Here is a 26,792-nt window from a genome sequence, read left to right on the forward strand (position 1 = left end):
ATCCATTTCCTACCGCTTGTCCCTTTTGGGGTCGCGGGGGTGCTGGAGCCTATCGAACATGAATTTTAAAAATGATGTTGACAGGTGTTAAAGTGTACATTTAAGTTATGACTACCTATTATACTTTCTGACGAAATGCATATAGATAACTAAGAAAAATCACTGTTTTTAAAATATAAATTCGTCATAACAATATTTGTTATTATAGAGAAACAAATATCCTTTAGATTTTCCTTCAATTGGCAGTTACATTTGAAAAACTTAAAATATCATATATTAAATAAAAGTGCAGACAACCAATTACTTTTACTTTTATTTGAATCCAATGACATGACCTGACTAATTATTTCAACAAAATACCATAAATTAAATAAATGATGTATAGTCCACTAAGTGTTTCAATGAGTTTTAGGTCTTTTGTTTGTGTGGTGTTTTTTTTTTTTTTTTAGAGATAATAAAGCCTCTTGTCAGGTGATATCCAGATTTAAGCGCATAAAGTAATGTTGTCATATAATCAAATTTAACGACAGAAAAGTCAGTCTATATAGGCTACAATATTTCATACACCTATCTGATACATGTATCAGTCCTCTTCTGTGTGGTAAAATAAAACAGCCCCCCATTTTAAGAGCCCAAATCCACAAGACTGGAAGTTAGGGGTCCCAATAAGGAGTCCTGGAGCTGGTGCGGGTGTCCGTGCATGCCGTGCACCGACTGTGGGGCTCCCAGGCCGGGCATGGCGTACGCAGATACCCCAGGGTGGCCCATGGTGCCCTGAAGCAAAAGCGCTGAGTTCTGGTCGGGGCTTTGAGGGGGAGAAAACTCGTCCTCCGAGCTGGACATTAGAGACTTGCCTCCATCCAGCGGGGACAGCTGGTTCTGTTTGTTGCCGCCTGCGTTGCTGTTTTCACTGTTTTCTCTGCAAGAAAGGATGGACGCAAATTAGGAGTAATCACGATAAATATACACATCATTATTTTGATTATATATATATATATATATATATATATATATATATATATATATATATATATATATATAATGCTTTATTGATTCCTTCAGGAGAGTTCCCTCAGGAAAATTTAAATTCCAGCAGCAGTGTACAGAATTGAGATCGAATTTAAAAAGTTAAAAAATGAAAAATGCTTGTATAAATGGAAAAAAAATAGAAAATATAACAGTAAGAATAAAAATAAAAAGCAACAATAACAATACAAATATAACAGTAAAAATAAGAATATAACGAGAGAAACTAGGCAGTATATATAGTGAGCATGTTGTGAAAATGTATTTCACTTTAAAAAAATTTTTTATTGTTTTGCATCCCCTGTCATCCTACATCCCCCAACCCTCCCTCCCCCCAGAGAGGAGTTGTACAGTCTGATGGCGTGTGGGACAAAATAGTTTTTTAGTTCTCCACTTGGGATGAAGCAGTCAGGCAGTTTAAATTCCAACGTTTAAAACATCAAAATAAGTTATGTTTAGTAAAAAAAAAAAAAATGTTGAGAAAAGGTATTTGGAGGAAAACAAATCTACATTACTATGGCATCTAGGCTGATTTTTAGATAGAAACCCTTTTTTTATTGTTAAAGAGAAGGCAAGTCCAATGTGAAATATTTCATTGTAAATTACAGACTAATATTTTCCTTACTGTTACAGTATTATTTACACTTTGCTGTGAAATATAAGGGATGTTTTTTATGTGTTGTAAGGTTACAGTTGATTGTGAAATCCTGGCACGTTAAAAAGCACACCCATTCGTGTACTTTCAGGCAGCCTTTCTGCTTGTATTTGATATTTGGTCGAGCGAAAGTACCTTTCTTTGGCCTCGGCGGCTCTGTCCCTCTGCCGCCTGTTTTTGAACCAGTTGCTGACCTGCGTGGTGGTCAGTCCGGTGGCCTCGGCCAGCTCCCTCTTCTCCCGCGGGGACGGGTAGGGGTTGTGCGTGTACCATTCTCTCAGGACCCCCCGGGACTTCTCCTTGAAGCAGTAGCTGGTCTCCTCGCCGTCCCAGATGGTGCGCGGCAGCGGGAATTTCCTCCTGACGCGGTACTTCCCCACGGCGCCGAGCGGCCGACCGCGCAGCTTCTCCGCCTCCACGTAGTGCGCCTTGAGCCACAGCTGCTGCAGCTTGGGGTGGTTGTGTGGCGAGAACTGGTGGCTCTCCAGGATCTTGTAGAGCTCCCGGAAGTTGCCCCGGTGGAAAGCCACCACCGCCTTCGCTTTGAGGACGCTCTCGTTCTTGTGGAGGTGGTCGCAGGCGGGCAGGGACCACAAGAAGCGGCCGAGTCTCTCCAGGTTCCCCCCCTGCTGCAGCACCTCGCACACGCACGCCACTTGCTCCTGCGTGAAGCCGAAAGACGGTAAAATAGACATCGCTCCACCCTGCTGGAAAAATCCAAAATCTGATCTTTATTTGCCTTTTTTGGGGGGGCGGGGGGGGGACGTTGTTGTTGTTGCCGCGATGCGATCCTTCCGCGTTAGCACACCGGCCTGCCCCGCACTATTTTATATGCCCGCTCTCTCCGCTGCAGATTTTGGATGTTGATTGTCGGGACAATTTGTTCCTGCTGGAGATATGTCAGGCTTAAAGGGAGCCCGTGCGTTCCGGTGATTGGCTCTCTCTCTGCCTGCACCCTGTACAGCAGAACTGGACTGACTTTGCAGCTCCGTTTCCTCCCCAGAGGCAGCGCGTCAGGGGCTGAAATAGGAGCGCCTGCCTGCACCTCCCGCCCCCACTGCAGCAGCTCCTAAACACTAATCAATTATTACAGACCTCTTAAAGGCATTATTAACATCTTTGCACGAGGCATTTTTGGGATTATAACCGCACGTTGCACAAAAATAATAATAACAATGTAGTCTTGCAATAAATACCAGACAAACAGGCAAACGTCAAGATGATTGTGTTGGGTTCGGGTTGTCCTCACTTATTCCACTGCATGTTTGAACTCATATTGTTCTGTTTTTTTAAATAAGTTTTCCTTTTTTTCTTCATCCGTGTTGCATATATTACACATTCTTATTCTGGTTCAGTATGGTGACACTTGGTGACTTCAAAACGTCAAACGAATAAATGTAAGCAAACAATATATTGTGTCAGGGTCAACAATATGGAAATAAATCTCGTATGGCCATGGAAAAAAGGGTCAAATTAATTAAGATAAGACATGTATAACCACATGATTGTTCATTCTGTCTGAAACAAATTACCCATGTACCTGTGAACCTCTGCAGTATGACAGTGGATTTGTTTTGGTTGACTTCTTTTGTCAGAGTTACGTATTTTGATATTCTAAAAATAATAATAAAACAATAATATATTTAGAAAAACACTCATTTTGCATAACCGGATTTTTTTTTCATTTTTATATTATTTGTAATTGTTCTACTCGTATTTTTCAAAAATCCCTGTTGTGCCCTGATTTTTGTATAACAGTGCATTTTTAATTGTATTAGTTTTCGTTTTAGCCAACGAAATGACCAAAAACAGATGTCCACTGCAGAGCATGCTGGCGCTCACATTATAATAGAGCAATCCAATGCCGAAGGTATACCATTCGGTAAATCTATAGAAAAATTTAAATCTCAGATTTGTGTTATAGATTACACAAGGGAACATATATAGGGATTGAAATGATTTTAATATTATTCTGGCAACCAACCTTTTTGGGGCTTTAATATCCTCAAAACGAGTAGGCATATATCCTGTCAAAAAATGTTCACTATAAGACGCACATAGTATTTGGTCATTTCCATTCAAAAACAATTAAGCTGCAGGCTGTATAAATGGCCCCCTGGCCGCACTTTGGACATCCCTACAGGGGAGGCCCCTTTTTTAAGTCAACACCCACCTCCCTTAATTACATACAGATTTCTGCATCCCCACCTTTTCACGGTCTAATAATTACTGAGGCCGTTTATTTTACGAGGTGATATAATTTAATAAGTTCCTATAGTTCAAATTCGGTGTACCACTTTTTAACCACAACCTGCGCCGAAATTACCCACATGGCAAAAGTGTGTGTGATGTTCCATCCATTTCCTACCGCTTGTCCCTTTTGTTTGTGTGTGCAAAATACATATTTGTCATATTTACAACTACACAGTGCAATAATGCCTTCCATAACTCAATACAATTTATAGGCTTGGAGTTATTGAACTTTCCCTTTATTTTCTTGCGTGATCACGTTGGAGAAGCTGCTTTTACATGTTTTGGCCCCATTTGTGGCACCGGCACCGTAGTCATGTCTCCTGCATTCGGTGTTTTTCGGTGGTCTGAAACACTAAACCGCTCCATTAGTAAATGAGCTGTGTGCCATGCTGCTCCTCTTGCTGCTGCAGTTGTTGCTTCCAGACTCATGGATCACATTTCTTTGTCTGACTCCTGAAACCGGAATACCTTTTTTAACCAGAGGCTCAGGGCTTTGGCCCAAAATGTGTTCAACTCAGAATTTGTATTTATTCAATTATTTGTTGTAATTATTGGTTTTGGTAAATATAGACTTTTCTTAATGTGTGTCCATTTAAAATTAGGGAAATTGATTTATTTATTCATTGCAGACAAATACTATGCACAGTAAATCTTTACACCAACCACCCTCGTTTTTCGTATTTTCTGGAGCCAATAGTGAGTCTCGAACAATTTTTCATACATAAAAAATATAAAATATAACATACTGCAGGAAACAACACGCATAAGATTTGACCTCTGCAGTGCAACTTTCCCATGTATTAACATGATTTATGTGCACGTTGGACAATATAAGAAAAAGTCTTGTGTGCATGGCTGTGTAAAAGCTCAGTGCTCCAGTAAATGAGCTGTCTGATGAGCAGCTCTCGGGTTTCTCTAATATCTCTACCACATTGCGTCGCGCCTCCTCCTTTAACCCCAGCAGCCCGGGGGGCCAAATTATTTCAAGATGTCGACTCTCCGCCTCCACTCCGGCCACGGCCAGACCTGAGCATGCAGCGCCCCCCCCCTTTCTTCCTGAAAGTAATGCAACACTTCTCGGTATAGACTATGGAAGTCATGTGCTGCAACCGGCGGCCCGCGGCCACACGTTGGCTCATGGATGACACCACTATCATCACACACCGGAGTGAGGTAAGTTCAGTTCAAAACTGTACTGTAAAAAAAAAAAAAAAAAAAAAAAAACATTTTTTTTTTTGCAGTCGGCCCACTGCGCATCCTTAAAAACAGCAGGATGCTTTTATCATAGCTGTGGTTTTCAAAGTGCCTCACAGAGAATGCATAGCAGCTTAAAAGAAAAATAAAGAAAACCCTAAGCTACAAAATCAGTTATATTTTAATTCAAAGTCAGAATTATTGCTTTTATTTTTTTTCTCCTGTGTTAAGAGAGCAAACGCCACAAAATATGCTGCATTTTTTCAGGTAGAAGGACACATATCGTATTATTTTGTCTGAGGGTGCACCTTTCTTTTAGAAACCTATATAGTGTCTTTACAGTACATCCGTAAATCTCAGTTTTGATATAATTGATGAATTTATTATGACTATAAATATTTACTATTGGCCAAATGGCTAATTAAGTTATAGGCTAACCTTTCACATTCCAAAATAAAAACAAGCTTCCTGAAATATTTATTTTCAACCCCTGACACGTCTTGTTAAATCAGTACCATGGGGGTACTTGAAGGTGTGCCAAGGGGTGCGTGAGATATTTTTTTTTTAAATATTCTAGAAATAGCAACAATTCAAAAATCCTTCATGAATATATTGAATAATACTTCAACCAAATATGAATGTAAATTCATAAACTGTGAAAAGAAATGTAAAAAAATGCAATATTCAGTGTTGACAGCTACATTTTTTGTGGACCTGTTCCATAAATATTGATGTTAAATATTTCTTTTTTGTGAAGAAATGTTTAGAATTAAGTTCATTAATCCAGATGGATCTCTATTGCAATTACCAAAGGGGGCACTTTAAGTTGATGATTACTTCTATGTGTAGACATCTTTATTTTGTAATTGAATAATTTTTTTATTTTTCAACAAGTTTTTAGTTATTTTTATATCTTTTTTTCCAAACAGTTCAAGAAAGACCACTACACATGAGCAATATTTTGTACTGTTATACAATTTAATAAATCAGAAACTGATGACATAGTGTTGTATTTTACAGATTTATCTCTTTTTTTTCTACCAAAAATTGCTTTGCTCTGATTAGGGGGTACTTGAATTTAAAAAATGTTCACAGGGGGTACACCACTGAAAAAAAGGTTGAGAACCACTGTGTTAAATGGTCCAAATGTATTTATTACCCCCAACCAGGTAATTCGTAGCACTCGGCGTTGCCATGGGAACCAAGTGAAACGCTACCTTCCGGTCGAGTCGAGGGAAAATAAGAGAGAGGCTAGACTGGGAACACACGAGTGCACGCTTCATAAAAATGTCACCATCAAAAGCGTTACCGTTATTGGAGGGTTTATGTTAGTAAAATATGGAGGAAAAGTGAAACGACCCACAGATGGTTTTCACTCCATCTAAATCCAAAGTGCTATTTCAGCTGCACTGTAGTGGAACAACGCTGATGCTGTTTAAATTAGGCAGATAAAGTCCTGCAGGGGATTCTTTTGTGTGACTTTCTTTACTCATGTATTATGGGAAGGAGAATTAAAAAAAAAAAAAAAAACACTTAATACAGTATTATATTAGCGGCCAACAAAACAAGTGCCCTTGATGTTAATTGACGAATCAATTAATGATGTCAATAGTCCTTGGTTGAGAGGTATGCATGTTCCTAATAAAATGGCAGGCCCTTCTCCCCCAAACACAACACACAACTTGTTGACATGAGTGAGTTAAATGAAATTGGAGCTGCAATTATCAGCTTAACAGAGTTTCCTGTCATGTTGGAAAATTAGACCTGCTACAAGTGCGCTGGGCTTCGACCCCCCATCAAAATCATTACGCATTTCCTCCAGAGGGCCGATTCTACAAATGCATCGCAATTACAGCCTGCGCGTTTACTGCCCTGCGGTCCGTAAACACACCACAAGCTAAGCATTTTGTTAGGGGAGGGGGTGTGGGGTGTTTTTAAGGGGCGCAGGATCGCAGGAATAAATACATTGTGCAGGTTGATAAGTATATCAAGGAACAGATGTGGTCCTCATACATGTTTGCATTCTGGCAGGGAGGGGGCGCCAAGACAATACTTTCACTCCATTCAATAGTAACTCCTGTGTGTCTGCCTGCTTCCCCCTTTCCTGTCCCATCAGCTGGAAGGTATACCACAGCATCCTTCCCACATACCTTTGAAATATTCCACAGTATATTGTTCCTACAAACAGGCCTGGAGAGAGCTAAACTTTGCATCTGCCCAGGAGCAGCGGGGAGCGTCCTATAGTGGTGGGTCTGTAACGAACCAGGCTGGTACCCGCCGACCCCTGCCCTCTCATTAGTGGGACGTGGAGTCGCAGAGTACCGGGCTCCCCAGGTCATGTTACATATGGCTTGCAGTCTGCTGCGCCGCATTAAATGTCAGCTTTGAAAGCATCTGAAAGATCAGAGGTCAGTGTTTTTAATAAGGCCAGGGTTCTGGAGGAGTTCCCTGCCTCCTTTTCTTTCCTTTTTACCCCTCAGTATTTTTTTTAAAATATGGACAAAACAATGTTCATGAAAACTGGCTGCTCTTTGAGTCAGTGATTATGCTTCTTTTCTGCAGCACCTCCTCCTCTTCGTGAGACTGAGCCCTGCATGGCCTCCTGCTTGCTGCAAACGGGATATTGTTCGGGCCAATACAACAAAGCTGTTTTCAGCCTCCTCAATATTGCAGGAGGGGGGGTCACCCGATACCTAACAATCAGCTAATCCACTGCCCATGGCGACGAGGTCACCTGTGCACAGGTAACTTTATCCCGACCTCACCCTCCCTTCCTGCTTGACTCACCATTTGTCTCGCTCCCTCTTTCTGCCTTTGAGTACAGACAAACAGGCTCTGTGTATGTGCATCAGTTCGATCACATCCGTTGGCCAGAATGTCAATAATCCGCCGCAGACAGACCAAGGATACACTGTGAAAATGTTCATTGTGAATTCACAGCAAATTACTGGCTAAATATTGCTTTACTTTCACAGCAACATTTACAGTAAATTACTGCGAAACATCTTTACAGAAATACACTGTAAATGCAGAGCTATGTTGTTTACGGCAAATAAGTAACAAATAATGTATCTTCAAATGTGTCATTTTTAGTCGATCACGAATGTATTTTCATTAAGGCTGTCAAAAATATTGAGTTAAAGGCCTACTGAAATTAGATTTTCTTATATAAACGGGGATAGCAGGTCCATTCTATGTGTCATACTTGATCATTTCGCGATATTGCCATATTTTTGCTGAAAAGATTTAGTAGAGAACATCCACGATAAAGTTCGCAACTTTTGCTTGCTAACAGAAAACCCCTGCCTCTACCGGAAGTCGCAGACGATGACGTCACATGTTGATGGCTCCTCACATCTTCACATTGTTTTTAATGGGAGCCTCCAACAAAAACAGCTATTCGAACCGAGAAAACAACAATTTCACCATTAATTTGAGCGAGGATGAAAGATTCATGTTTGAGGATATTGATAGCGACGGACTAGAAAAAAAAAAAAAAAAAAAAAAAGTTAAAAAACGCAATTGCTTTGGGACGGATTCAGATGTTTTTAGAGACATTTACTAGGATAATTCTGGTAAATCCCTTATCTTTCTATTGTGTTGCTAGTGTTTTAAATGATAAATGATAAATGGGTTGTACTTGTATAGCGCTTTTCTACCTTCAAGGTACTCAAAGCGCTTTGACACTACTTCTACATTTACCCATTCACACACACATTCACACACTGATGGAGGGAGCTGCCATGCAAGGTGCCAACCAGCACCCATCAGGAGCAAGGGTGAAGTGTCTTGCTTAGGACACAACGGACGTGACGAGGTTGGTTCTAGGTGGGATTTGAACCAGTGACCCTCGGGTTGCGCACGGCCACTCACCCACTGCGCCACGCCGTCCCTTTCAGTGAGTTTAACAGTACCTGATAGTCGGAGGTGTGTGTCCACGCGTGTATTGACGTGCAGTGTCTCAGTGAAGTCGACGGCAGCTTTATGGACGGCACAAGCTCAGCTGATTTCCGGAAAGAAGTGACTTTTTACCACAATTTTTTCACCAAAACCTGCCGGTTGACATTCGGTCGGGATTCATGTTCGCTGTGATCCATAGTAAAGTTTCACCTCCGTGAATTTTAAACGAGGAATCACCGTGTGTTTGTGTGGCTAAAGGCTAAAGCTGTCACGACCAGAACAGGACTCTGAACACAGATGCAGGACTTTAAGAAAATATATTTTATAGGGACGGCGTGGCACAGTGGAAGAGTGGCTGTGCGCAACCCGAGGGTCCCTGGTTCAATCCCCACCTAGTACCAACCTCGTCACGTCCGTTGTGTCCTGAGCAAGACACTTCACCCTTGCTCCTGATGGGTGCTGGTTAGCGCCTTGCATGGCAGCTCCCTCCATCAGTGTGTGACTGTGTGTGTGCATGGGTAAATGTGGAAGTAGTGTCAAAGTGCTTTGAGTACCTTGAAGGTAGAAAAGCGCTATACAAGTACAACCCGTTTATCATTTATTTATTTATATTTATTTGGATAAGGGAAAGGGTCCAAAAGGGGAGAAACTAAACAGGCTATCAAAACAGAGCTCACCTAACCTCTAAACTAACAAAAATCTCAATAAACTCAAAATGCTCCAGCAGCGGAGGGAAAAAAGGTGCTAAGAATACCAAATGCAAAATACGACAAAAAGCGCTCCAACGGAGGCAATGCTAAGAAGCTAATCTTACCTGACAAAAAGATTTACAAACAAATAAACTCCCGTGGATCAAAAGGGTACAAAAACGTGGCAATGACTGTGGACATGGAACGCTGGAGGTACGCACAAAAGATACGAAAACACTCTGGCACAGGACAAGAGGAGGGCGAGACATTTATACACATGAGGGAGGGTGACATAGGTGGGCACAATCAGGCAATCAGGAAGGATGTCAGACCAGTGAAACAGGAGGAAGGGCAAGTGATCTGAAACGAGAGGCAGAGTCAGCATTTCAAAATAAAACAGGAAATGAAAAAACAGGAAACCAGACGAAACCCAGACAAGACTTCACCGAGGTGTGACAAAAGCTTCCCAACTCCATCTTTCTACTGTGACTTCTCCAATATTAATTGAACAAATTGCAAAGGATTCAGCAACACAGATCTCCAAAATACTGTGTAATTAGGCGGTTAAAGCAGACGACTTTTAGCTGTGTGTGTGTGCGCAGCGCTCATATTTACTAACAGCCCGTGACGTCAAGCATACACGTCATCATTACGCGACGTTTTCAAGAAAAAACTCCTGGGAAATTTTAAATTGCAATTTAGTAAGCTAAAAAGGCCGTATTGGCATGTGTTGCAATGTTAATATTTCATCATTGATATATAAACTATCAGACTGCGTGGTGGGTAATAGTGGGTTTCAGTAGGCCTTTAACTAATGTGTGTAATTACAAACAATGCTTGCATTGATTATGTATACACTTAGATAAATCATGCAATTTAATTTGATCATACATGCTCTTTTATCTCAACCCCGGATGGTCACCTGAAAGGCAGAGAGCAGGTTGTTATATGACCAGTGGTCAGGTCCATGCACACATTAGTGCAAAGATGAGTGATGATACTGGCTGGTGCTCACTGGCTGATTTCACCTCCAACTACACCCCGACTGAATACAGATCAAAGTGCTATAGAGTTTTATAAAATAAATGTGACACATTCAAATAACACATTTTAAAGAATGTTCCTATAACATTCTGCTGGTAATGTGTCTAAAATTGGGGTGTTTTGTCACTTAATTAAAATTATGCCGGCGAGTAATAACCTGTGATTAATCATGAATAATCCAAATTCCAAAGTGTGATTAATCACATTTTTTTTAAATTATAGGGACAGGCGGAAGAAAATGGATGGGTGGATGGATTATTTGACAGTAGGATTTTTCATAGATAATTACTAGGGGTGTAACGATTATATTAAATTTAGAATTTGTGGTGGCCAATATGATTCAAGGACAATATTATTTTTTTTTATAACGATATGATGCGCAACGTTTCAGTGAGTTTAAATTTATTAAGTAACTTTTTTAACAAAAAAAAATAAATCGCCCAGTGTCACTGTGAAATAAATACTGACACTGCAGGTGAAGTTTCCTGTATCCCTGTTATGTGTCAACTCTTCTTTTAATAAACACAGAACATTATAAAGACAGAACAGAAGTGACAATAGAACATTTTTGGCGACACATGGACCAAATGGCCAAGTGTGTAATGAACAAAGTTGGAAAAGTAAGTAACATCCATCCGTTATTCTACCGCTTATTCCCTTTTGGGACGGCAGGGGGCGCTGGTGGCTATCTCAGCTACAAGCGGGCGGAAGGCGGCGTACACCCTGGACAAGTCGTCACATCATCGCAGAAGTGTAACATTTGATCACTTTTTCAGTAATAAAACAGATTTATTTAAAAAAAAAAAAATTCAATACCACTAATATACCATGTTCATGACACTGTTTTAAACTTTCCGTTTCAACTATAGTTCGTTTGTCCGTCGCATCCTTTGTGGTTTAAAGTTAAGTTGTGGCTTAATATTATTGTGTTCTGTCGTTTTTATTTGTTGTAGCTTTTGCAATCGTGCTGTAGCCAAAATTTGTTGTGTTGTAATTAATGATATTGTCTTGAGGTGTTAGCATTTAGTATGACCCCTCTAGACCACCATAGGTATCTGCCATTTTTGTTTTGATGACGCCACAGACAGTCAGACAGACTCAATGTTTAACGTCCTTATAATTTCAAGTGTTAAACTTCATCATAATGTCTGCCTTTCACAAATCCCTTGCCTTATTTTTTCTGAGACATAAAAAAAATCTGCAAAGTTTCAGGTAAAAAACCGGAAGCTGTGGTTCTCAGGAATTCACCGTAAAAAATATAGTCGCGATGAATAGGACATTACAGTATGTCGATGTTGATAACTGTTTTTGCTTATGGTAAATTAAAATGAAAAAAATATATTTATTGTTAACCTGTGTACAAAAAAAACCTATAGAATTTACAGTTAAATACTGGCAGCTGTGTTTACCAGGAATTTACCGTAAAACAAATTAAGGCCAATTTCAGTGTTGCCAATCAGCCTATCCCCAGATGCATGTCTTGGGAGGAAGCTGGAGTATTGGGAGAGAACCCTTAGAGTCACGGGGAGAACATGCAAACTCCACAAACAAAGACCCTTAGCCTGGCAATGGAACACAGGACCTTCTCACTCTGAGGTCTGAATGCTAAAAACAGCACCATCGTGAGATCCATGTGAGCGGTACATCCATCCATTTTCTACCGCTTATTCCCTTTCGGGGTCGCGGGGGGCACTGGCGCCTATCTCAGCTACAATCGGGCGGAAGGCAGGGTACACCCTGGACAAGTCGCCAGCTCATCGCAGGGCCAACACAGATAGACAGACAACATTCACACTCACATTCACACACTAGGGCCAATTTAGTGTTGCCAAATAACCTATCCCCAGGTGCATGTCTTTGGAAGTGGGAGGAAGCCGGAGTACCCGGAGGGAACCCACGCATTCACGGGGAGAACATGCAAACTCCACACAGAAAGATCCCGAGGCTGGATTTGAACCCATGACTGCAGGAACTTCGTATTGTGAGGCACACGCACTAACTCGTGAGCGGTACATGAGGATTTTAACTTGATAGAATTTCTACAAGCTTTCACTGCACAACTTACAACATGGCCTTCAACAACATGTTCCTTCAAGTGTGCTATTAAAAGTTAGCATTAAATGCTCCGTATCTGGTGAATAGCAACTTGTAACTAATTTCAACACACTTAAACAAACACAGCGTGGTTCATTTCAACACAGTTCTGCCGTCCAAAGGCAAAACCCAGTAACTCAATTTTGGTCAAAACTGAGCTGATAATAATTTTGGAGTTCCTAGGTGATATGCTTTACATTAGTGTATGCGATATTGTAATTTGTTCCGTAAGTAAGCTGTTACGCGCATGGCAGGACCTAGCAACTACCACATAACCACGTAGATACAACAGAAAAACCTAGTATCTCAAGGGACCAATCGGAGCTTCTTTGTCAGTCGCCTTATTGTCTTTAATGAGACATTTGCACGAATGGGGGCCGACGGTCAACCTGATTATGTGATATTATGGCACGAGGGGATATTTGGAAGATTGGCCCAGGACGTTGCAAGCACCTTCATTAAATGTATTGTTCTTGATTCTTCCCCTTGCATACTCTTTTGGGCAGATAACTGTGGAGGTCAAAATAAAAACCTCGACGCTGTACACGGCTCTTGCCCAATGTGCAAACGCAGAATGGGGCCCACCCGAGATTGTGATAAAATATCTGGAGAAAGGGCACACGTTCATGAGAGCATATTCAATCCATGGCTCAATCGGCAAGAAAATGAAAGCTCAAGAAAACATCTATACGTTTGATGACTTTGTAAATCTTTGTAAGACAGCATCAAGATAGATTGGTTTTCCTTTGTTTTCTCAAAATCAACTAGAAGTGAGTTACTAGGTGTTGCCTAGTGAAGCGGAATGTCTAAAACCACTTGCCACAAAATTACAAGAAAACATGTTGTTAGCCAAATGTTAACGAAACTATATAAACTCTTAAAACAACTTAGGTATGCTTTAAATTTAAATGTATAATATGAAAAATCTTTGATTTTGAAAAATACCATACATTTTTGAACATTTGCATCCGTGTGATATAACATTATTTACAAATCCATTTTCCATCCATCCATCCATCCATTTTGTACCGCTTATTCCCTTTGGGGTCGCGGGGGGTGCTGGTGCCTATCTCAGCTACAATCGGGCGGAAGGCGGGGTTCACCCTGGACAAGTCGCCACCTCATCGCAGGGCCAACACAGATAGACAGATAACATTCACACTCACATTCACACACTAGGGCCAATTTAGTGTTGCCAATCAACCTATCCCCAGGTGCATTTTTTGGAGGTGGGAGGAAGCCAGAGTACCCGAACGGAACCCATGCAGTCACGGGTAGGACATGCAAACTCCACACAGAAAGATCCCGAACCTGGGATTGAACCCAGGACAACTCAGGACCTTCGTATTGTGAGGCAGACGCACAAACACCTCCTCCACCGTGCTAACCACAAATGAATTTTCCTTTTTTTTTAGAAAACAATATTTTCACAGTAAAGTCATGTGTTTTCTACATATTACTGTCACGTTGGAAGCGCTTAGTGATGCGCGTTTTGTTCAACCCCGGGATGCAAAGGACCAGTCGGACAGGACTTGCAGGTATGGGTTTGATTTAATACAAAAATAACAACACTGGTACAAAATAGACAAAAATCAACAAAAGAAAAGCGGGCCGAACGCACGGGAAGCTAAGGCTAGTACTTAGCACGGAATCGAGCAGTTCAAGGGCAGCGTGCCGAACGCACGGGAAACTAAGGGAATACTTAGCACAGAGATCAGAACTAGGAACATCAACGTGACCGAACGACGGGAGAAGGCAGGCTTAAATAAGGAAGCAATTACCAAACAGGTGTGCGTCCGGAAACAAGTAGCAGGTGGAACAAATCAGAAACTATGGTAACAGAACAAACCAGGAACTAAGGCAAACATTAGCAGAATATGATTCAAAAAAATGGACAAAAGCAGAATATGCTATGATCTGGGCAGCGGATCGTAAAAATTACAACCATAGTAATTTGGGTTATCTGCGGTTTCTTGGTTTGCAGGAATCTACTGCATTTGCTTTTGTGATCAACTATTTTTTATTTTACGGTGTTTTACTGTTGCTATTCAATCGCTTTCCATAGTTTTAACGGTATTTTTTACAGTGTAGTCTTTTAAATCGATGTTGTATTGATACCTATCTGCCGTAATTCCAACTTGCAGAACACAGCTCAATGTACTGTACTTAAAATTAAGGATTATTAATCGGTCTATCGATACATCAATCAATCGTTACACCCCTAACTACTCTCTTAGTTAAACAGAATACTTACTGTACAGGAGTGTGCTACACACAGCCTTAAGAGAAAGATCACTTTGAATTTAAAATAAATTTTTATAAGATTACAGCACATTTTGATTACCGTATTTTACTGTGAAAATACGCTGCTCAAAGTAAAATAGTAAACACTTCCATGGTCTGTCCACTTGTCAAAACTGCAGGCCTCTTTCCTATATCTCTATGTTGACTCGGTCGGGCTCCCACAAAGTGGACACACACATTTGGTGGGAACTTGTGCATTTACCGACAATCCCCTCAAGCCATGTGAGGAGTTGAGGAGCTCAGTGTCTGTGAGTGACAGCACCTCAGATTCATTCTTCCACATGTCGGGAGCAGAGAGGAGGAGTGGAGGGGAGCGGGATGGTGGGGCAGGGGGATCTTTGGCCTTCGCTCAAGGGAAGAAGGGCCTTTGGATGGGCCTGCGTAGAGCTGAAGACCCCCCACCCCAAAAGGCTTTACCTCTGGAAATCTCATTGCTGTTTATTTGAATTACAGGGGCTGAGATGAGAAAAGGAGGGCTAATGAAGTCCAGGTTGCCCGGCATGTGCAAACGATCACGCAAGGTTTTGCAGCAGCAATGCTCGCCCCACCATTGGCCCCCCTTCATCTTTTGCTACTTAAATGGGGAGGAAGACACATGTGTCTGTCATAAAGACATATGTCGCTCTTATACACACCAAGGATGCAAAAATGCCTTTACCTGTTTTTATAAATATAAACTTTTATTGCAATATGGAGATTTAGAAAAATACATTCACATAATTTCAGATAACAAACATACAGGTCAAACTAAGTTAAAAAAAACAAAAAAAAAACATCTGCCCATCATAAACAGTTGGTATATGATGTTAAAGCACTGATGAGTAGGGTATAAGAAAAAGTGTGATGCATTCAGAGATATGAATGCTGTGAGTTGGCCGCAAGGCTGAAATGCGCTATTATGGTCATGTAAGACAGGGAGAATGAGGCTCCTGTGGTTAAAAAAAAGTAGAGGACCCGCTTGACAAATGGCCTTCACATTCTCTTGTCTCTTCCTAATTTGACACCCAACAAATATTCCTGTGACAGCAGTGGTGGAGGTGGCGGTAAATCTCTGAATCTGAGCTGTTATTGCCTTCAGTGAGCAGAGCTTCAGTGTTATTCACCATGTAAAAAAAAAAGCAACAAATCCATAACCTTCTGATGCAAAGAAAAAAATCACACTGAGACGCCTCTGTTTAAAAAACACCCTTTTGTTCCTTTTTGTTCTCACCATACACTGTAAAAATGTACTTTGTAAATTTACAGCAAATTACCGGTTAATAGTTGCATTACTTTAACAGTAACATTTACAGCAATATACTGTGAAATATCTTTACAGTAATTTACTGTTACTGCAAAGCTGTGATTTTACGGTGATTACAAAAAAGTTAGAGCTAAATGCTAACACTTGACCATTGTTATTGTATAGTTCATTACCATAAAACTACAACTGTAAGCTGTAACTTCACAAATGTATTTTTATAGTTAAATTTTCTCTCGGTTTAACAGCATACCGGCACTCACTGTACAAGAGTGTGCAGCGTAGTCTATGAACCTCTTGCGGGACAAATTTGTATGAACGTACAGTAATTTGTTGTGATGTTACAAAGGACTATAATTACAGTATTTTACTGGGAATACCAATTTATTGTTTCGAAATATAAAGATTTCTTAACTATTATAGTCATTTGTTGTAAAGTTACAGTACATGTTAAAAAAATACCGTTAAATACTGTAAAATCCTGGTAATTTTTTACAGTGTCGGTGTTTGACTGTGCAGAGGCACGTTAAAACGTAACTTATAGCATCATTACACCTATTTAACATAGCTGCCGTGTTATAAACAACATATGAGCGACATGTGACCTTGCAGTGTGACCTTTTGATTCGATTTGATGATGCTTGAAAATAGCATTCACTGCTGAAACATGCGCATTTGTCGAGGCTTGTCAAACCAGCCGGTGTGTCGTTATGGTAGTGCAAATGTCCCCCGCCCCCTTAACAAAAAGGGTACATTCAGGCAATTTAAGGTGCTTACTGAAGGGCACTTGTCCAAAATTAGCAGCTTTTGTGTTTTGAGCAACTTATTGTGTGTACATGCGTGCAGTCCTTCAGTAAAAACCGTCCCACTCACACAGACACACTCCCCCTCTTCCCCGATGACCTTTTTGCTTTGACCAGGATGACGCATTTAGTTTGGAGGAACATCCTGGTCACGTGACTTGCGGCATGCTAACACCTGCTCCGGCAAATCAAGTCCGCTCAACAGGAAGTAGCAGGTGTTGTGTTTTGAACACTGCTCCAACACAACTTTCACAATGTGTGGACGTTCATGTTTTTTTTTTTTTTGTATAAATGTCCAGGCCTTCTCTCTTACTAGAGTGCATCTTCAAATAATTTAACAGTTACAAGAAATGAATGGTAACAAAAAATGCACACACACACACACACAAGCACACGCACACTTACACACAAAAGCGTCATCATATCACTGCTTGCATGAACATGAGTGCTTTTGCTTTAAGGTTAAAGGTCAGCCATGTCCTCATCCATCTGCACTGTCTGTAGTTTGGCTAACTCCTTCCCCTCCGCAGGCTCCATGTCGCCACACATGGCCCGCACCATTTCAGTCACACCTACCGGACCCGAGCCGTCTGCTTTGTTCTCCGACAGGCTCATGTAATCACCGGTCATGCAGGCGGCCATCAGGTGCGAGGGCCTGACGTCGTGGTACTCGGTGGGCTGCAGGTGGTGGCTGCTTGGGTTCGTTTGGGCCATCAGCGGCGTGCTGACGGTGAGGGTGGTGTACACTTCAGGACGGGATGCGGTGACGGCGGGGACCTCTCCGGTGGCGGATATCGGAACCTGTGTGGACGGAACCTCTTCGGAACCTGGGTTGGAGTAGCTAATCTGCCCACTCGGGTCCAGGTGGAGCCCGTGGTGGTACGAGGAATAGACGCCTCCCTCCAGAGGCTCCTTCTTGACTTCTCCGACGTTGCTCATATTGTAGAGGACGGTGTTGTGGTGCAGGGAGGCCATGCTCAGCTTGTCCTGCTGCTGGAAGGAGTCTTCACTGGCAGAACTGACTGCAACATCGCTCAGAGGTATTGTACCTGTGGCCAGACCAAGATGCATTAATACAGAGTAAATCCCTCCTCACTTCTCATATTATACACAAGTTGTGTGTCTCGCACACATTGTGTTGTAGCCTGAGCCTGTGGTGCCTCAAGAGCAAGCTGCATGTTCTGTTTTTCCTTCCAATTCACCCACTTTCTCTGCATGCATGTGCAATGTCAAACTAAGTGCTGGAATGGCGTTTTCGTTGTTCCCTCTTTGTGCTTCTCATGACGTCTGATTGCCCTAACCTTGTTTCTCTCCTCCCTCAGCTTTGGAGATCAAGAGCACTGTGATGATGACTGATGGTGACAAAGGACCACCATTCACCCCTCATTTACGTATGTTGTCGTTTACATGTCTTGTGTAGCTCAAGACAGTATAGCTATGAGTCATAAGTCTGCACTGACCATTTACAAAGGGGAGCTGTTCAGTAATTCTGTTGATGTTTTTAAATGTATTTATTTAGGACAGTCTGTTGTAAGAACTGTAAATGATTCAGATTATAGAATTGTTTCTGAATCCTTCTGTAGTCCCTCATACCGGTGTGGGTGAAGTTTCTTTCCCAAGGACACAACAGCAGTGACTAATATTGCGGAAGCTGGATTTGTACCAGGAACCCTGAAGTTTCTGGATGACTGCTCTACCATCTGAGCCACACAACCCCATCTATATTTCCCATATGGGTTTAATTTTGCTGTATGCAGTAAACCCCTTGTGTCTCACGGTTAATTTGTTCCAAGCATTACTACAACTTTTTGCAAAGTACAAACCGTTGATTTTAAATAGAGTATTTATTATTGTTAGAGCATAAAAATCTGTTTATGACATTTAAAACGCTACATAATTTAAAGGTGTCATATTTTGCAAAACCAACTTTCCTTTCCTGTTTGTTCCTGTTTTTGTGTATTTGTGATCCCCATAACTCCCAAAACTGTGAATCCAAACATCAGAGACATGACAGAGATATTAATAAAACACTTTGACCACAATTGGGACATTTTTGTCATAGTGACATCAGCAATGGCTTCATATATAGAAGAGGTTTATCCGAAGATCTTTGTCAGTCTGCCATTTTTATTCAGTTGTAGTCCAAAGTTGTAGTCAATAAAGTCTCTATTTTTCTCTATCCTCTTGTTGTGGCTTGTACATGCACATGCATTACAAAATGCTCCGCTGCTGCACTTTCTAATAAAAAGTAGCATACTGTTCTAACTTATATCTGTCAGTAGACTTGTAGACTCAATATGCAAGCGCAAAAAACTACAAGTTCATGCTTAACAGGGTGGAGATGCAGTCGAAGGGGGCTTGAACTGTTGGAGGACTTTGGTACAAAAATATTCCACCCACAAAACTGTGCATTCTGAAACCAGAAAGCTGCTTCAACATGGTTTGTAAAAAAAATCTATGCAACATTTTGATGGAAGTACCACAATTATATGTTATGTAGACTTCAAAGAATGCATCATAATATGACCCCTTTAATCTAATATAGCAATGCTGCCTCAGGCTGAGCCAATATATGGCTACAATACTGAACATTGCGCTCTGATTGATTAGGTCTTATGTAGACTCCAAATACTACTGTAATGTTGATATTTTAACTTCATTTAGCCACTTTTATGTTTGAGAATGCCTTATTCAACCTGTGTGAAGTGGGCCCCCAGACCCTCCCACCTTGTCCAAATCTCAAAATTGTCTCAATCATTTGTGCTATGTTTGCGCTGTTGCAGTTTTTAAGTTATTTTAAAATACATTTTATGACTTGTGGTGTCATCTAGCCCCCCGCCCAACCTTGTCCAAATCACCCCAAAGTTGTTCCAGTCGCTTGTTCTACATTTCTGCTGCCAAAAATGTTTGGTCTACTAATCATAGTTTTTAAGTTATTAATGTTTTAACATTTATAACCAGCTGCCCCTCCCCCCTTATAAAAACCTCCCCAAACCACTACCAATTCTGGTACTGATTTGGGGCAGTATAGCTCGGTTGGTAGAGCGGCCGTGCCAGCAACTTTAGGGTTGCCGCTTCGATTCCAGCTTCCGCCATCCTAGTCACTGCATTGTGTCCTTGGGCAAGACACTTTACCCACCTGCTGCCAGTGCCACCGACATTGGTTGAAAAATGTAACTTAGATATTGGGTTTCACGACTTAAAGCGCTTTGAGTCACTTGAGAAAAGCGCTATGTAAATATAAGTCACTTCACAATTCACACAACTATGTTAGTGCTGCAAATTTTTTTTGTCTATTTATTATAGTTTTTAAGTTATTAACGTTTTGTGGTTTACTTGTGTGAACTTGGGCCCCGCCACCATGTCCAAATCTTCCCAAACTTTTCTCACTCGTTTCTCCTACGTTTGTGCTGTTCTGTACAGCAACTTTTTTTGTTTGTGCTGTTAAGATTTTTAAGTTATTAACATTTTGTTATTTGTTAATGTTATTAACATGTAATAATGTGTTAAAGACCATGACCAAACCCTACCTGTGTCAAAATGACCCTAGACTTGCCAATTTGTTTGTGCTACATAAGTGCTGGTTTGTGCTGCAAAAATATTTGGTGTAACATTTATCATTCTTAAGTTATTATTGTTTTGATTCGTTTGCCCCCCCTCCACCCCACACACACACCCACACACTTTCTTTGTGCTCATTTGTGCTGCAAAAATTCAAATCAAAACCCTCCATCACATTTTATATAAATACTGCAAGGATATGTAATGTAGTAACAGACACATTTATAACAATATGTTCAATGTTTACCATATTTTGGTCATTTTATGCGTTACTGGAACTTCTTTCCTCAGCGCATTTGTTTCCGTTTCCATAGTACCGCACTTCCAATTTACAGAAACAAACGTGAGTGTGTTGTAATAGACTTGGTAACAAACAACAAACACAACTATTTTTGGACAAATGAGGATTCACAACCTTATCTTTTTTAAGCTGAATGTACAGAGGATGAATTTCTTCTAATAGAAGTGAACACGAACAGAGGGTGAAATGTTGGAGCAGACGGAAGCCGAGAGAGGTTGCTGTGACTTGTGGGTATAAAATATGACTTGAAGCTAAGTTATGTGGAAAGAGATGCCGTGCATACTAAAAAGTGAACTTGAAAAGATGTCCCCTACCTGGTGGAACAAAACATACAATAACAATGTCGCTACAACTTGGTTATTATCATAATTTGTTGACTGGTTATGAATCATACGTTGTTAATAACTTCAAATGAATAATAGTTAAACCAAACATTTTTTCAACACAAACAAGCACAAATGAACTGGTCAAGTTTAGGGAGATTTTGACATGGTTGGTGGTTTGGTTATGAACAATAACACTTAAATACCAAAAAAAACATAAAACTTAAGTAACTTAAAATCTGTAATGGCACAAACAAAGCACAAACAAATGGGTCATGTTTGGGGAGATTTTGGACATAGTAAGAGTTTAGTTATGGTTAATTACACGTTGATTACATAAAAAAATTAAATAAAATGTTGATAGCTAAAAAAAAACATATGAGACATGTTTGGGTAAATTTGGACAAGGTGGGGAGGGGCAACTTAACATGAGTCTTAAACCTATGCTAAAAAACATTTGAAAAAATCTCCCATTTGGTGAATCCACAGTATTTAAAGCGTGATATGCTCAGACAATATTGAAATTATTTGTCGTATGGTCTTTAAAACCAACCTTGTGCAATAGACGAGGACGACGGCGCAGAAGAGAGCTGCAGGGGAGGAAGGCCGACATCGCTGTTAAGCATTGAGCTTCCGTCACCGTCCGAGACTCCGGTGGGTACCTGTACCAGGCTGTAGCCACCCAGCGAGGAGCTGAAGGTTAACACGGAGGATCCTCCGTTCTGACCGGCCATGCTGTGAACCCCCTCCAGCTTCACCTGCCCTCCGTTCACACAGCCCGAATAGGAAGAGGGGTAGTGCAGGGCCGAGTCCTCTGCAGAGCCTCCCAGTCCTTTCTCCTGCATGTCCATTACAGAGCCGCCCAGCAGCACGCCACCGGACGACCTCAGAGTGTTGAAGGCCAACGGCTGGAGGCCCAAATTGAGCCCGTTAAAGAGGATGTTCCCAGGTGAGTGGAGGTAAGACGAGCCTCCGTTGTGAAACACAGCCGAGGAGGCGCTATCGGTGACCAGGCTTCCGTTGTAGAGCCCCCCGCTGTTGGATCCAGGGGTCATTTTGATGTCCCCAATTTGCTGGATGACAATGCCGCTGTCCAGAGGCCCTGTTTGAATTGGAAGGCTGCTGTGAGTGATCACGCCATCAGAGGAGTTGGATAGGGGCCTGGGTGACAACTCCTCTTGACCTTTGGTGGACTCATCCTCTGTGCTGTGGTTGCCATCAGACTCACTGCAGGGAGAGGCAGCAACACGTGAATGGACATCAAGTCATATATGGGAAAATATGCATTTTCTTGCATTTGAAGAGTACAAAAGTCACAGGTTTGGACACATTTTATCATGACGTTAAATGAGAAGGTGTGTCTAATTATTTGATGGAAGTTCTTGTATTGGGAAAAGTCAGTTCAAATTATTTGTTCATGTTTGACTTTGCTCTCTTTCCATTCACATGTAGGAGTTTGTCATGGGTCACATTTGTTGCTGTGTTATGAGGCTACACAGCTTTGAAGAGCAGGCTGCGCTCGGGAATGCCTCTACCTCATGGAGAGACGACCAGCGTCAACAAGCGTGCAACCATTTGGCCGCAATAAATTCTGCTGTGTGATAAAAGCGGAAAACAAATGGCTTCAAACGGTTCTTGGCCTTTTCAATTTCTATCGAACAACACACTCAAAAAGCCTTGGCCTTGGTTTAGATATAAAAAAAACAATTCACATTTTTAATGATGCGTAAGGCCTACTTGCTTTGTAACCTGCCTCCTAAGACGGATTCTAACAGCTGCATCACCACCCCATTCACAGCAAAAAAAAAAAAAAGGGGGGAGGGGGCAACTCCCTTAACCCCCCCCCCTTCTCTAGCAACAGGCTACACAAGTGTGGCTTCATGTACAAATAATATATTATCATATAATAGCAGCCATATTTAATACTGTTTTTTTTGGGGGGGGGGGCACCTCCACCAGGTGTGTCAGCTTTGTTCTCACACACACACACACACACACACACACACACACACACACACACACACACACACACACACACACACACACACACACACGCTCACAAAGAGGGAGACATAAAAGCAAGCAGTAGTATTCAGCGAATAAATAATATGAATGTTGACTTATGAGCCACACACATGCGTACAAGTCTGTATGGAAATGATTGAATGAAACGTGTGTTTCTTCCTCCAGGAGACAGTGTAAAGTGTGCGTGAGAGTGTTATCTCGTTGGTTTCCATGCCTATAAGCACTAACACGCTTGAAACCCGAGCTGAATGGCAACAAGCTTCATATTTCAAAACACAACAAACGTGCTCCACACTTTTAAATAATGTACTCGTTTTATACATTATTATTTAATAGCGACGTATTATGCCATGAGGCAGGATTGTGAACAAAACAGAGAGTTTCTAAGAACAAAGAGATAAATATTCCATCTTGTTATTTTACGCACAAATAATCGATACAAGCAGGGTTCGGCCTCACCTTTTGGACTGCGCCTCAGAAGGGTTTCTGTCTCTCTGTCGCCTGTTCTTGAACCAGTTGCTGACCTGGGTCAAAGAGAGTCCAGTAATCTTGGCCAGATTGCGTTTCTCGGCCGGAGAGGGGTACCGGTTCTGATTGTACAGGTCCTTCAGTGCGTTCCGGGACCTCTCCTTGAAGCAGTACACCGTCTCCTCGCCATCCCAGATAGTCCTGGGGAGAGGGTACTTTCTCCGGATCCGGTACTTGTCCACGGCGCCTAAGGGTCTCCCCCGCGCCTTCTCCGCCTCGGTGTACCGGGCCTTGTACCACAGATCCTGCAGGAAGGTGTGGTTCGACGGGCTGAAGCTGTGGTTCTCCAGAATACTGTAGAGCTCCTGGTAGCGCGCCTGGTGGAAGGCGACGAGGGATTGCGCTTTGAGAATGCTTTCGTTGCCGCGCAGCAGCTCGCTCTGGGGCAGGGACCAGAGGAACCGGGCCAGGCGGTCCACGTTGCCCCCCTGCTGCAGCGCCTCGCACACGCACGCCACTTGCTCCGGGGAGAAAGCCAGCGAGGAGGCGGCGCTCATCAGCAGCTCCGTGCGCACCGCGTCCGCGTTGGGCGCCGCTCGCTCCATGGACAACTCGGCCGCCTCCAGCGCCACAAGCTTGATGCACTCCCGCTTGTCGACCTCCTTCACATTTTCCCTCTTGGTGGCATTTGCTGCGGTGACTTCTCCGGCAGAAGAAGAAGACATTTTTTTTTGTTGCTGAAGGCTTCCCTGGTTGAGTCACTCCTCCCAACTCGATCAGGTTACCTCCTCGCCATGCGAAGGCGATCGGATATCTGACAGCAGTTGAAAGTAGATACTTCTCCCTCTCTCTCTTCCCCCACAGCCTCCCAACGTGACTTTTTACTCCACGCAGACTGCAAGTGGACCGAGCCACGCTGAGGTTTAGCGCTGGAGAGCCACGCTATTGGCCGCCCGGGGCCCCCAGGTGGGAGGAGCGACGATGATCCAGACTTCAGTGTTTGCTCTCCAGCTGTCAGTCATGCAAGCTCCGCCGTCCGACACATTGCTCACCTGTGCAACCTGTGCTACAGTAAGTGAGCACTTCCACGACCGTGGGAAAGAGCGGTTCGAGGAGGTGGCTTTGGGCTAAACAGGGATTTCCTATAAGGCAGGGCCGGTGTCCAACGCACGGTTTCGCCTGCAGCCTGTTTTCCCAACTGGCCCTTTACGAGGACAAAGACGCCTACGTAACACTAATGCTCTGCGGGAAAATGCTGCAAAGTAAAAAATACTGCAATCGGCCAGACCAGAAAGAAAATCATGCAAACGCCCAAAACCTAAAGACTTCTTTGAGGCCCCTCCTGTCTCATAATCCAAAAATCCAAACTTGTTTTTTACACCTGTTTGGATAAATATTGAATTTAACAAATTCACATTAGAAAAAAATTGTTAAATTATGTAATTTTGAGTGCGAAATAACAAATTGAACATACATTTGCATATCTTTCTTATGCGTCTCACCCTCAACCAGGATTTTGTTCAACCGTTTACAACAGTGGTTCTCAACCTTTTTTCAGTGATGTACCCCCTATGAACATTTTTTTTTAATTCAAGTACCCCCTAATCAGAGCAAAGCCTTTTTGGTTGAAAAAAACGAGATAAAGAAGTAAAATATAGCACTATGTAGTCAGTTTCTGATTTATTAAATTGTTGAACAGTGCAAAAATATTGCTCATTTGTAGTGGTCTTTCTTGAACTGTTTGAAAAAAAAAAGATATACAAATAACTAAAAACTTGTTGAAAAATAAACAAGTGATTCAATTATAAATAAAGATTTCTACACATAGAAGTAATCATCAACTTAAAGTGCCCTCTTTGGGGATTGTAATAGAGATCCATCTGGATTCATGAACTTAATTCTAAACATTTCTTCACAAAAAAAAGAAATCTTTAACATCAATATTTATGGAACATGTCCACAAAAAATCTAGCTGTCAACACTGAATATTGCATTGTTGCATTTCTTTTCACAGACTTGAACTTAAATTCATATTTTGTTGAAGTAGTATTCAATAAATATATTTTTAAAGGATTTTTGAATTGTTGCTATTTTTTGAATATTTTTAAAAAATCTCACGTACCCCTTGGCCTACCTTCAAGTACCCCCAGGGGTACGCGTACCCCCTTTTGAGAACCACTGGTTTACAAGACCAGCAAACGCTGCAAGAAAAGGAGGCCAATGGGAGTGTCTGCGGAAAGCTGACATATTCTTATCAGCGACGGAGTAGGAATGGGCTAGTAATATGTTTGTGGTAAAATGTCATATGGCACACACAAAACAACTGTTTGAGAAAAACACTGCAAGTTTACTGATCATATCATGAAGTTGGTCAAACCACCATACAAGTGAGTCCTACGTGATGTACAGTTATTAATTAATGTGATCTATAATGAGAAATATTGTGGTCTAATAAAGACAAAAAGACAAATATAAATTTGTATTCTTCCTCTTCAAAAGTCAAATATTAATTTTTATTCTTCCTTTTCAAAAGTCTAACTAAAATTTCCTCACACTTGACTTTAGAAACAGACATTAAGCTCCCTGGAATCATGACTATAATTTCCATTTTGTTACAAGAATTTGCAACATTTCTCATACTGTTATTGGGGGTTTTGTGTGTTTGGAGCATTTGTTTTTGATCTTGCAGCATTTATGTGATTTCAGTATATTTAATTTTCTGCATTCTCCTGTTGCAGTTGATTTATGGTGTTTATGTCTTTTTGGGTTGGGATCATTTCTTTGTTCATAGCACTGGAGCGCCACTTATACGCTCAGCATATTCTTGAAATTAAGTTATTAATTGTTAAAAATATGTATTATTAGATACTACACTAACAAACTCTTTGTCACAGTAAAACATAAATATTCTA

The 26,792-nt window shown here is 41.5% G+C and overlaps 2 protein-coding genes across 2 annotated transcripts; both read right to left on the reverse strand.

The window, feature by feature from the left end:
- Positions 1 to 295: 295 nt before the first annotated feature.
- Positions 296 to 2,677, reverse strand: six1a (SIX homeobox 1a). Its single transcript, XM_061895262.1, has 2 exons — positions 1,817 to 2,677; positions 296 to 919 (listed from the first exon to the last, which is right to left on the reverse strand). The coding sequence occupies exons 1-2, from the start codon at positions 2,374 to 2,376 to the stop codon at positions 625 to 627; spliced, it is 855 nt and encodes a 284-aa protein (XP_061751246.1). The 5' UTR covers positions 2,377 to 2,677; the 3' UTR covers positions 296 to 624.
- Positions 2,678 to 15,812: 13,135 nt separating this feature from the next.
- Positions 15,813 to 24,804, reverse strand: six4a (SIX homeobox 4a). The gene is made up of 3 exons (XM_061895244.1): positions 23,872 to 24,804; positions 21,941 to 22,614; positions 15,813 to 18,251 (listed from the first exon to the last, which is right to left on the reverse strand). Exons 1-3 carry the CDS (start codon positions 24,603 to 24,605, stop codon positions 17,665 to 17,667), a joined length of 1,995 nt encoding a protein of 664 aa, XP_061751228.1. The 5' UTR covers positions 24,606 to 24,804; the 3' UTR covers positions 15,813 to 17,664.
- Positions 24,805 to 26,792: the final 1,988 nt, after the last annotated feature.

Source organism: Nerophis ophidion, linkage group LG03 (assembly GCF_033978795.1).
Source record: "Nerophis ophidion isolate RoL-2023_Sa linkage group LG03, RoL_Noph_v1.0, whole genome shotgun sequence".
NCBI lineage: Eukaryota > Metazoa > Chordata > Actinopteri > Syngnathiformes > Syngnathidae > Nerophis > Nerophis ophidion.